Source organism: Salmo salar, chromosome ssa18 (assembly GCF_905237065.1).
Source record: "Salmo salar chromosome ssa18, Ssal_v3.1, whole genome shotgun sequence".
NCBI lineage: Eukaryota > Metazoa > Chordata > Actinopteri > Salmoniformes > Salmonidae > Salmo > Salmo salar.
The window spans coordinates 23,966,697-23,979,009 of record NC_059459.1 but is presented as its reverse complement, the minus strand read 5'-3'; the positions used below and the strand labels follow the sequence as shown (position 1 = coordinate 23,979,009).

The window sequence follows — 12,313 nt, the reverse complement described above, 5'->3', positions numbered from 1 at the left end:
CTCCTCTCTCTTATCTCTCCTCTTCTCTCCCCCTCTCCTCTCTCTCTCTTCTCTTCTCTCTCTCTTCTCTCCTCTCTTCTCTCACTCTCTCTTCTCTCTCTCTTTTCTCCTCTTCTCTCCTCTCTTCTCTCTCTCTTCTCTCTCTCTTCTCTCTTCTCTCCACTCTCTCTTCTCTCTCTTCTCTGTCTCTCCTCTCTCTTATCTGTCTCTTCTCTCCTCTCTCTCTCCTCTCTCTTATCTCTCATCTCTCCCTTCTCTGTTTCTCTCCCTTCTCTCTTTCTCTTTTCTCTGTCTCTCCTCTCTTCTCTCCTCTTCTCTCCCCCTCTCCTCTCTCTCTTCTCTCCTCTCTTCTCTCCTCTCTTCTCTCCTCTCTTCCTCTTTTCTCCTCTTCTCTCCTCTCTTCTCTCTTCTCTCTCCTCTCTTCTCTCCACTCTCTCTTCTCTCCTCTCTCTTTTCTATTCTCGTCTTATTTAAGTAGGTCTATCATGTTCAATTGGACAAGTGTTAAAGTTGTTGCTGGTGTTATAGACAATATGAAAAAGCCTATGCACTATTTTTTTGTGTCTCCTACATTGTCATATTGGGTATAGAAAATGACATACATTAGCCTACAGTGGCATATGTGGAAAGTTTCCAGTCTTTTAAGGATTCCTACCTTCGGAAACAAATATGCCAACAACTTCTAGGGAGTATGATGTCATTACGAACATGTCAGACACATTTTGCATATTAAGACCAAAGATCATCTCCATTATCAGGAGACAGTGTCCCCTGTGACAGAATAGCAATTAGCTCTACTTGCGTGAGGAGCAGTCTCATTACCTGTGTGTCATAGTGGACGTGCAGGGCTTGAGACAGTGTTTAAAGGGCTTCCCCTTGCTTTATCACTATCTACCACAGCCCTTGGATCAACAACCCTGTCACATGTAAACCTACAGACATCAGCCAGGTGTCATTTACACCAACGGAGGGCAGCTTGCTGAGAAGAGAGGAAGGGGTTACTGTCCCAAGATGATCCCTTCAATACAGTGGGGTCTTGAGTAGGTGGAGAGATATGTCATACATATTTTCAGTCTATACATATGGGCAACCCATAACTCAAGATTCACAAATGATTAATAGCCTATCTAATGAACCTCCTATACACTGGCTACAAATGGGCCAACTTTAAATAGACAACTCTAAATGGACAACTCATGGCACTACATATATAGTGCACAAATCATTTATAAACAGTCATACTACATAAAGGATGCTATAGGCTAAGGAATATGTCTTATAAAGCATCCTGAAGCACATGCCTAATTTAGGGTTTATGAAGGCTTCATGAATGTGTTGTTTACCTATACGTATTTTTCAACAATAACAAAAAAACATGTACGTAGATAAAGCACTTCGATCAATTCAAGTTTCCATTTTTGCAAAATGTTAGCCCAGACTATAAAAGGATATAGAACGATAAATGGCTATAGAATGATAAATTAATATACTTAATTTAACCAACTGATCCAACTTTCCTAAGGAACGCTCCACTCTAAACCACAGTGCCAAACGGAAGTCGCTCGTCTCGTATGTTTCTGTGTGGGCTTCTTCCTTGGCACGACCCGATATTTCATGAACCCCAATTTAGCGGATGTATTCCATATAAGTAAAAAGAGGGTGTCGTCTATTAAACCGGATAAATCCATTTTTGGTGAAGTGTTACCGGAATTCCTGCAAGCTTTTGGCAGCATACCGATTATTATATTGATAATAAAATAGGCCATACATGTGTTAATATTTACTCAACTTAAACAGGCTAACAACAACGATGCAAAAATATAAGTAATTTTGGTTATGTATTTTTTTTATTCATTGACAAGTGTTCTTTGATGTCGTCATCAAGCCTGAGGCCCAACCCTAGCCCAACCTTTTCCCTTATTAACCACCAAGTCCTTGTATGGTCAGTGACGTTCGGGACATTCAGAGACTCCCTTTAAATGCATATTACAATATTGCATCCCCATAATATATCGAGATGAGATGATATTTCCCATGCGTAGGGGACACATTATGATATGGCAGTGAATACAGCATTAGAGAGTTTTTACCATGACAGCTGAAGGTTATATACTGTGTGCGTAAAGGCGCGTAAAGGCTTGAAGCGCACAGTCTTGTCAAAAAAATGACAGCTAAAACCATTGACAAAGTTTGGTTACCCACCAGTAGTTTTATACGAGACATTCAAGAGGTAATCTATTCAATGGAAGAGGAAATATCCGCATCATTGCCAGAGACGGGAACTGGGTTAAAAGGTGAGTCATATTGGAAACAGCGCGGCCAATTGGGTGAAACCGAGGGGGGTAAGAATTCATTTAATATATTTTTGTTAAATATTCATTTCTATTTTGCTGTTATGGCCAATAGAAAAGAAGCCATATGTCCTCATCAACTTTACAAAAACTTTAGGATTAAAATGCATTATTAGTCATATTTGAAATTATCCTAAATTGAGGATAATCCATATTATTGGTCAATATTAATCAAGTAGATGGTCTGCTATGGTAAATCAATGTATTTTTTCTAAATCGTTATGTGACTTCAAACCTCCTACATACCCATTACAAAACCACAAAGTGGTGCGCAACCGCGCGAAAAACAAAAAGCGTTAAAGTAAAAACCCTTGCGTAAAAGCAATAATCAGCGGTTTTTGGACACATAACTAACATTTATTTTTCTTTGCTTCGCAGGTGACTGTTTTAGTGAAGAAAAGGGCACCCTCGAGTTGACTTACCACGGCAACTTTACGCAGCCACCGCGCACTCAGGCTGTGGCATACACCGGGAAGTTCTCGATCAATTCTAGAGGTGTAGGAGGATACTGGAGTCCCGGGGGTGCCATTAACGTAGCTAGTGCTGACATAAGGGTGGCAGCTTCGTCCCTGGTGTCTGCTTTGCCCTCGTCTGAACCACCAAACCTTTACGCAGGAACTGTGAGCTGCACCATGGCGCAGAGTCAACACGATATAAACCACATGTATGCTACGCCGTCTTACTCTTGTACCGGGGAAATGTACCAGGATCAATCAACCTACCTGGCAACGTCGACCTGTCCCATGTCTTATCCACAGCCGTCATACTCATCCTATACATCACCAAAGTCGACAGTGGACAGCGCACTCTTAAACATCATGCCTGACTACAGCGGGTTCTTCCAGCCAAACTGCCAACGAGACATCCAGGCATTTCCTGACAGGAAAGCGTTACCATATTCACTGGACTCTCTGAGGGCTCCACCACCTCTGACACCTCTGAACACAATAAGGAATTTTACGCTTGGGGGACCTGCGACAGAGGGCCCCTGTCCACCAAATCCCTATAACACTCCGAATTTACCCCTGAGGCCAATATTGAGACCGAGAAAGTATCCAAACCTCCCAAGCAAAACGCCTGTCCATGAGCGACCATACCCTTGCCCAGCAGAGAGCTGCGATAGGAGGTTCTCGCGGTCGGACGAGCTGAGCAGACACGTCAGGATCCACACAGGGCACAAACCCTTCCAGTGTCGGATCTGCATGCGCAGTTTCAGTCGCAGCGACCACCTCACTACACACATCCGGACACACACTGGAGAAAAACCCTTCTCCTGCGACCACTGTGGAAGAAAGTTTGCCAGGAGTGATGAAAGAAGGAGACACACGAAAATCCACTTAAGACAGAAAGAGAAAAAGTCATCATAATGAACCAGGCAGAATGTTTTTTAACATTCAGATAAATGATGTTTCCCTGCAGCACCAAGTAATTAAATAATATCCTAATCAAACATTCACACAGAATTTAGCAGACTAGGGTTAATTAGGGTGACTAATGCATTTGGATATATGGTGCTGAATGAATAACAACATAAACGGACGGAGCTATCACATTTATATTAGGTATAGAATACATTTTTCATAACTTAACTGTAAATGTGCACAAACACAAGTGCTCAGTATAGAAAGTGTTTAAATAGAGTAGGTGGGGAAATAGTCACAGAGATGCTGAATAACAGGCAAGCAGCAAGACTCAGCTCCAACACTGAGGGGTATCAGCCAGCAAGTAGCCTCACTTTTGCCAGTGTTGAGAGACTTCCCACAATAGATGAGACCATGATGGGTATTCCTGCATTATAGCTGGAAAAGGAGTGCCATGACCAATATCACCGAGCTGAGTGGTCTGGCCAGGGGCGTGTGTGTTCTGTATATTATCCTCACATCCAGTTTTGAGAGTGGGGGGTTAGAGTCCCATGTGTAAAAACTGGATCCCTGTACTGTCAAGAGAGACAATTAAGAACTGAACTGTTTAAGTTTTCATTTTTTTAAATCTCCTGTTACTTGTTGGATGAAGATGAAAGTAAAATCTGTGTAAGATCATTACAGAAAGTAACTAAGGGGAAATACGTTTATTTTACATGCGTCATTTTACGTGTTTTTACACACTGAGCATTGTTCTTTAACTGACTTGATGCTTCTTGCAATAAATGTAGAATGTGTTGTCATTGGTGACAAAGATAACTGCTTGTTTGTGTGTTTGTTCATTGTTTCACAAATGCATTCTTAAACCTAATCCAAATTAAATAACCGGGCAAAGGACATGGTTTATTATTTAAAAAAAGAAATCCACTTTGTGTTGTAGAATGTTTTTTTGTTGTCTAATTTTGGTCATTTGAAAGTAGACTATAGGCTACTGTATAGGTCAAGGTTTATGCTGTAAAAACTCCAACTGTACAGTGAGCTACGAGTCACATTGTCCTTCTGAGGTAATACCCAGTATGTCCACAAGAGGCCCCTGGGCCACAAGCAATGAATTCAATAGTGCTCTCCTAAAAGCACAGCACATTGAGCCAAGCTCCCAAAATGATGAAGCAAGCAAGGTTAGTATGGGTTTTAAGTTTAATTAGGGAAGCTCAATTAATGAAGCAATTTATAAAATGGTCATTCAGTAATCCATGTCCCATGGGACTAACTCAAATAATGGAGTTTGATCCAATCGAAACATGCTTAGAGCAAATCATGCCTTTTGACATTTTAAAGTGCTTGAACACCACCATTTAGTCAGTGCATTTTTTTTTTTATCTACCTTTGTTTTATTTTGAGTAATGTGTATGGTTTCAGTTCATTTCAAGACATGAAATGCTTATCAAAAATTCACATACATTAGAGATGATGTGCAAAGATCACAATTTATCAACTGCTTAAGTACTTTCATTACAGGCAGAATGCTTAGTCCAACTTAGGATAAGTGCTTTTAGCTCACAAGACATGTTTTCCCATTACACAGCACTGTGACACATCCCATTCCATAATCCATCACTGTAGGAATCATGATCGTCACACATTTACATATTGTTTTCACATGGTCCTGAGAATCAATGGTTCACAAATCAATTCAGCGTTCATAGCTAGTGCGCTTCAGATCTTCACTTCAGGGCCGGGGTATGGTTCACCACCACACCAGAATTCAGAAGGTTGGGATACTTCCATCAGCCAAACTTCTTTTTGACCCTCTGCCTTTTTGTCCTCAGAATCCGAGGCAGACTGCAGAACTTTGTAATAATGACAGTCTCTCCCGTCGTCTGGATCATATGGGGGTGCCAAAATATCGAGGAAAGCGGTGGGCCCATCGACTGCATCGATTTGGTGAAGGTTGTTTCGGTCAGGGGTCAAGATACACGGTCCGCTTTCTTCTGTAAACTCCCCGACAGACCCGAGTATCGACCTCAGCGCACCTCTCTGAAAAGGTAGCAGGGGAGGGTTGAACTGCGTGTCACTGGCCACGCTAGTTGATTTGTCCAACCTGTCAAAACAGGTGATCCTGACCTTGCCATACAAAACTTTCAACATTCCGTACATTCCCGGGTGGTCGTGCAAGGGGATGGAAGCACCGCTCTTTAGCAGAAACACCCCCATGCTGAATTCGTCTGTCTCGCATATGTGCATGTATGTGACCGGGGGGTTGTGTGGCAAAGGCGTAGAAACGCTGTCAACTTTCCTTGGAGCTATCTTCAGATCCGCAGCTCTGATTTCGGTCATGAGGCTTTGGAGTTTACATTGATTACCCAAAAACGCTTTATCACCGAATGAAGACGGGGTTCTAAAAGTTACAAGCGCCTGTCTAGCAATTTTCTGTACGATGGAGGTCATGTTGTCTCGAAGCATGATCGCTAACTAGCCCGTGAAGCGCTGTCCTGTAATTCTACACAAGTCTCGCGCTTGCTAGCTTTAGCAGCAGGCAAGGGCTTCAAGCACAGCTGCCGATGATTCTGCCTGCCTCTCTCTCCTTGATAATGATTGATTAAACCCAGTGAAATATTGACAACTTCACATTCAAATGAATAAAAAAATAAAGAAGAAAGTCTAATACAATTTTAAGTGAGGGGTACACTGCCTGGCACAACCGCAAATGTATCTCCCATCACACCATTCATGGATATCTTTCACACACGTCCGCAAAGAAAATGCTTCGTACGTAACGCGGGGCATCATGGGAAATGTGGTTTAATAATGGACTGTATTAGTATTTATCTTCCCCCAAAACACATAATTATTAGATAAAAAAATAATGCATATGAAATGTGTATGCTATTTTTTATGATACTGTTTTCAATTACACGTCTTAAATAATATATCATTGTGAGAGATAATACTATTACTTAATTATGTACTACAATAACCAAAATACCATTCCTCATCTCATTAAAGGGGAACAGCAGTGAGGTTCTTGACCTTTCTACGTAAGTTTACTGATTCTGGACCATACAGAGAGCAGCAGTGCCAGCAGTTTAGTATGAGTACGCCTACCATATAAGGCCTACCATATAAGACTAAACTCGTTTATTATTCTATCAATGGAAAAAGCTGAGCAGCATTAGACTTTGAAAGAATGGTAGAATTTCCTCCGGAAAATAAGAGGGTCTATTAATCTCACCCAGCAGCAAGCCCAATGTAGGTTATGACAACCGAATTGCCTTTTAACAATTTGGCCACCCAAATGTATTTTATGAATCATGTGTGACCTGTCGTGGAAGCTATTTTGCATGTTATCTAAAAAGAGTGACAGATGGTGGCACATTTGGTAATCGTTCCTCATCAGGTTGTTTTTTGTTCTTTCGCTCCAGAATTCTCAATATTCAGAGCACGCACACACACACCCATGACAGTCAACTTTAAAATCTAAAAATAGGATACACTCATGTATAGGAAATTAAACAAACGCCTCCGTCCATTCCCTTGTTCCTCTTCTTCTTGGCTCCCAGATCAGCGTATTCCAGCAACAGATCATTTTATGCATAGCCTAACCACATTATAAATGGGTTTTGCACCCTTGATTGAATAGGTTGATACCCTATTTGGGGTTTGTGTGAGGTATCAACTCAATGGAAGCAGGTGGAAACTCTGGAGAGCTAAATTTAAAGCAAAGCTTAGCAAGAAGCATAGTTAAAGCAAGAGGACTCTGTCATGCCTCCTTGCTTCCATTGTGGTGTTTCTGTCCAAGCAAAACAAGCACGATTTATATATGCAAGAAGCTGTTTATTTCTGGACTTGTTTTGCCAGCAAACCCCACACGCCACTTGTATATTTATCACTGTGTCTTAGAAATTCTGCGAGAGCAGCAGTAGCATCTTTGAAAACAACATCAAGGTTATGCTTCTGGGCCTGCAATGAGTTGTGGAGGACTCCACTTGGCTTGATTTGTTGTGAAACAGCAGTATGGTAATAGGGCATTGTTGCAGTTAAATTACATAGGACTATTTGGGGTTTGATCTTAAACAGATATCCACTGTGCTTTGGCAAGACTAGCCTATATCCCCAAAAACTCTTCACATCAAATGCTACACTTGGGCAATAAACAGGATTGATGTTTTCCAGAATCACTCTCAAGGTCATGATGGATATAATGTGCTTAGAGTTGTCGGGTCTCTCAAACCAGAGTCAATGTGTGCTCTCCCGACACTCCGCTGGGTATTTGCAGGAAGCAGGGCTGTTGTACAGTCTCCACACATGCTATCTTATCCCTAAGGATGAATAAGGAGTGGCTAACTGCTAACTGACACAGTCTTATTAACAACTTCTACTTATAGCCCCAATCTTTGTTAGTGAACAGTTGGTCCCAACAACAGCATTTTTTTTATTTTATTCATTTAACCTTTATTTTTGCCTATGCAAGTCAGTTAAGAACAAATTCTTATTTTACAATGACGGCCTACCCCGGGCCAAACCCTCCCCTAACCCGGACGACGCTGGGCCAATTGTGTGCCACCCTATGGAACTCCCGATCACGGCCGGTTGTGATACAGCCTGGGATCGAACCAGGGTCTGTAGTGACGCCTCTAGCACTGAGATGTAGTGACTTAGACTGCTGCGCCAATCGGGAGCCACTATAAGGTAGAGGGCTTGAGAGGACCGATCAGTTATTATTACACTGACATTGTATTTTTACACTGACATTGTATTATTACACTGACATTGTACTATTACACTGACATGGTATTTTTACACTGACATGGTATTATGACACTGATACTCGGGGCAACATCAGTTGACAACATTGGTTTTGTCTCCTTCTGTTACCACAGTTTATATGGAACATATCAATTGTAGATACAGTGCCTTCAGAAAGTATTCAGACCCCTTGACTTTTTCCACATTTTGTTACGTTACAGCCTTATTCTACAATGGATTAAATAAACAAAACAGCTGAGCAATCTTTACACAATACCCCATAATGAAAAAGCAAAAACACGTTTTTGGAAAAACAAAAATACCTTATTTCCATAAGTATTCAGACCCTTTGCAAGGAGACTCAAAATTGATCTCAGGTGCATCCTGTTTCCATTGATTATTCTTGAGATGTTTCTACAACTTGATTGGAGTCCACCTGTGGTAAATTCAATTGATTGGACATGATTTGGAAAGGCACACACCTATATAAGGTCCCACAGTTGACAGTGCATGTCAGAGCAAAAACCAAGCCATGAGGTCAAAGTAATAGTCCATAGAGCTCCGAAACAGGATTGTGTCGGGGCCCAGATCTGGGGAAGGGTACCAAAAAATGTCTGCAGCATTGAAGGTCCCCAAGAACACAGTGGCCTCCATCATTCTTAAATGGAAGAAGTTTGGAAGCACCAAGACTCTTCCTAGAGCTGGCCGCCCAGCAAAACTGAGCAATCGGGGGAGAAGGGGCTTGGTCAGGGAGGTGACCAAGAACCCGATGGTCACTGACAGATCTCTAGATTCCTCTGTGGAGATGGGAGAACCTTGCAGTAGGACAACCATCTCTGCAGCACTCCACCAATCAGGCCCTTATGGCAGAGTGGCCAGACAGAAGCCACTCCTCAGTAAAAGGCACATGACAGCCCCCTTGGAGTTTGCCAAAAGGCACCTAAAGACTCTCAGACCATGAGAAACAATATTATCTGGTCTGATGAAACCAAGATTGAACTCTTTGGCCTGAATGCCAAGCATCACGTCTGGAGGAAACCTGGCACCATCCCTATGGTGAAGCATTGTGGTGGCAGCATCATGCTGTGGGGATGTTTTTCAGCGGCAGGGACTGGGAGACTAGTCAGGATCGAGGCAAAGATGAATGGAGCAAAGTACAGAGAGATCCTTGATGAAAACCTGCTCCAGAGTGCTCAGGACCTCAAGTTCACCTTCCAAAAGGACAACAACCCTAAGCACACAGCCAAGACAACGCAGGAGTGGCTTCGGAACAAGTCTTTGAATGTCCTTGACTGGCCTAGCCAGAGCCCAGACTTGAACCCGATCAAACATCTCTGGAGAGACCTGAAAATAGCTGTGCAGAGAAGAATGGGATTAACTCCCCAAATACAGATGTGCCAAGCTTATAGAGTCATACCCAAAAAGACTCTATGCTGTAATCGCTGCCAAAGGTGCTTCAACAAAGTACTGAGTAAAGGGTCTGAATAATTATGGAAATGTGATATTTCAGTTTAGAATTTTTTCTAAATTAGTAAAACATTTGTAAAAACCTGTTTTTGCTTTGTCATTGTGGGGTATTGTGTGTAGGGAAAAATCTATTTAATACATTTTAGAATACAGCTGTAATGTAACAAAATGTGGAAAAAGTCAAGGGGTCTGAATACTTTCAGAAGGCACTGTAAATCAGATAAAAACAACAACTCATTGACGACAAAGTATTCTAGGGTGAAGGGGGGCAAAATCTTGCATGCACTACATTCTGTCAACAGAGAAACATTTGAAAAACGCTATTGAATGCAAAAAAAGTCATATTTGTCATCACTGATTGTCTTTCTGACTTTGTTTCATGCTTAAGAATCCAGCCCACTGGTTTCATAAAGCCCCTTAATGTGTTTACACAGCTTCCAAGGAAAACAAAGGTTCTGGCCGGAGCCTTGGATCCAAGCTGGCCTTTCAGGGAGAAAAAGAGGAAGAGGGATAGAGAGAGGGAGGCGGGGAGAAGATTGAGCTTAAGATTTGGTTTGCAAGTGCAGGGCCTCCTGGCCCCAATCCACTAACAGCTCATTCTCTCTGCTTGTTTCCTCTCGACATAGGGTCCCTGCACTGTGACCAGGGGACTCCGAGGACTTGGGCTCTGTTACTAATGGGGCTTGTTTCCTATTTGAGAGTTTTATTATCTCTGGCAGAGGAATATTCAAACATTCTCGCTGGCCAGGCCCACTGACTTCATATGCTCGATTTCATATTGTCCGTTTGAGTTCGTGTTACAGGGTGAAAAGTTATGATTGAGCAGATATTTAGACTTAACCAAGGTGGCTTTATGAATCCTATAGTCAAGGTGACATATAAATAAAATTATAAATACAGAGCCAACGAGATACTGATATACACTATACACTACATTACCAAAAGTGTGTGGACACCTGCTCATTGAACATCTCATTACAAAACCATGGGCATTAATATGGAGTTGGTCCCCTTTGCTGCTATAACAGCCTCCACTCTTCTGGGAAGGCTTTCCACTAGATGTTGGAACATTGCTGTAGGGACTTGCTTCCATTCAATCACAAGAGCATTAATGAGGTCGGGCACTGATGTTGGGCGATTAGGCCTCGCTCGCAGTCGCCGTTCTAATTCATCCCAAAGGTGTTCGATGGGGTTGAGGTCAGGGATCTGTGCAGGGCAGTCAAGTTCTTCCACACCGATCTCGACAAACCATTTCTGTATTGACCTCGCTTTGTGCACAGTGACATTTTTATGCTGAAACGGCAAAGGGCCTTCCCAAACTGTTGCCACAAAGTTGGAAGCACATAATCCTATAGAATGTCATTGTATGCTGTAGCGTTAAGATTTCCCTTCGCTGGAACTAAGGGGCCTAGCCCAAACCATGATAAACAGCCACAGACCATTATTCCTCCTCCACCAAACTTTACATTTGGCACTATGCATCAGGCAGCGTTCTCCTGGCATCCTCCAAACCCATATTTGTCCGTCATACTGCCAGATGGTGAAGCGTGATTCATCACTCCAGAGAACACGTTTCCACTGCTCCAGAATTCTCCAGCCGACGTTTGGCATTGCGCATGGTGATCTTAGGCTGTGTGATCTTAGGCTTGGCCATATAAACCCAATTCATGAAGCTTCCGACAAACAGTTATTGTGCTGGCGTTGCTTCCAGAGGCAGTTTGGTAGTCGGTAGCGAGTGCTGCAACCGAGGACAGATGATTTTTACACGCTAGGCGCTTCAGCACTCGGTGGTTCAGTTCTGTAAGCTTGTGTGGCCTACCACTTCGCAGCTGGGCCGTTGCTGCTCCTAGACGTTTCAACTTCACCATAACAGCACTTACAGTTGACCAGGGCAGCTCTAGCAGGGCAGAAATTTGACGAACTGACTTGTTGGAAAGGTGGCATCCTATGACAGTGACACGTTGAAAGTCACTGAGCTCTTCAGTAAGGCCATTCAACTGCCAATGTTTGTCTATGGAGATTGTATGGCTGTGTGCTTGATTTTATACACCTGTTAGCAACGGGTGTGGCTGAAATAGCCAAATCCACTTATTTGAAGGGGTGTCCACATACTTTTGTATATATAGTGTATGTTTAGAATGTCACTTCCAAATGGACTGCATGAGTTTCAGTGCACACAAATCAAGTCCCTGTTAAATGTATGAAGCAGAGTTGAGATGATAATGTCAACGGCTGGCATATGGTGAAGGTCCAGCGATAAATGGTAACACCACACAATCAACTTACTGTTGTCAAGCAATGTGTAGAAACATAACCTATTTACATCCCATTTCTGTCAATCAACATGATTTGTCATCAGGAATGTTATTATTAGTTACGGTTAGCCAA

At 42.4% G+C, this 12,313-nt stretch overlaps 2 protein-coding genes across 2 annotated transcripts; one reads left to right on the top strand and one right to left on the bottom strand.

The window, feature by feature from the left end:
* Positions 1–1,951: 1,951 nt before the first annotated feature.
* Positions 1,952–4,526, top strand: LOC106577138 (early growth response protein 2b). Its single transcript, XM_014154902.2, has 2 exons — positions 1,952–2,294; positions 2,730–4,526. The coding sequence occupies exons 1-2, from the start codon at positions 2,165–2,167 to the stop codon at positions 3,716–3,718; spliced, it is 1,119 nt and encodes a 372-aa protein (XP_014010377.1). The 5' UTR covers positions 1,952–2,164; the 3' UTR covers positions 3,719–4,526.
* A 565-nt stretch (positions 4,527–5,091) lies between these two features.
* aedo (2-aminoethanethiol dioxygenase) lies at positions 5,092–6,457 on the bottom strand. The gene is given in 1 exon segment (NM_001140795.1): positions 5,092–6,457. A coding segment is annotated over 1 exon segment (747 nt). The 5' UTR covers positions 6,176–6,457; the 3' UTR covers positions 5,092–5,428.
* Positions 6,458–12,313: the final 5,856 nt, after the last annotated feature.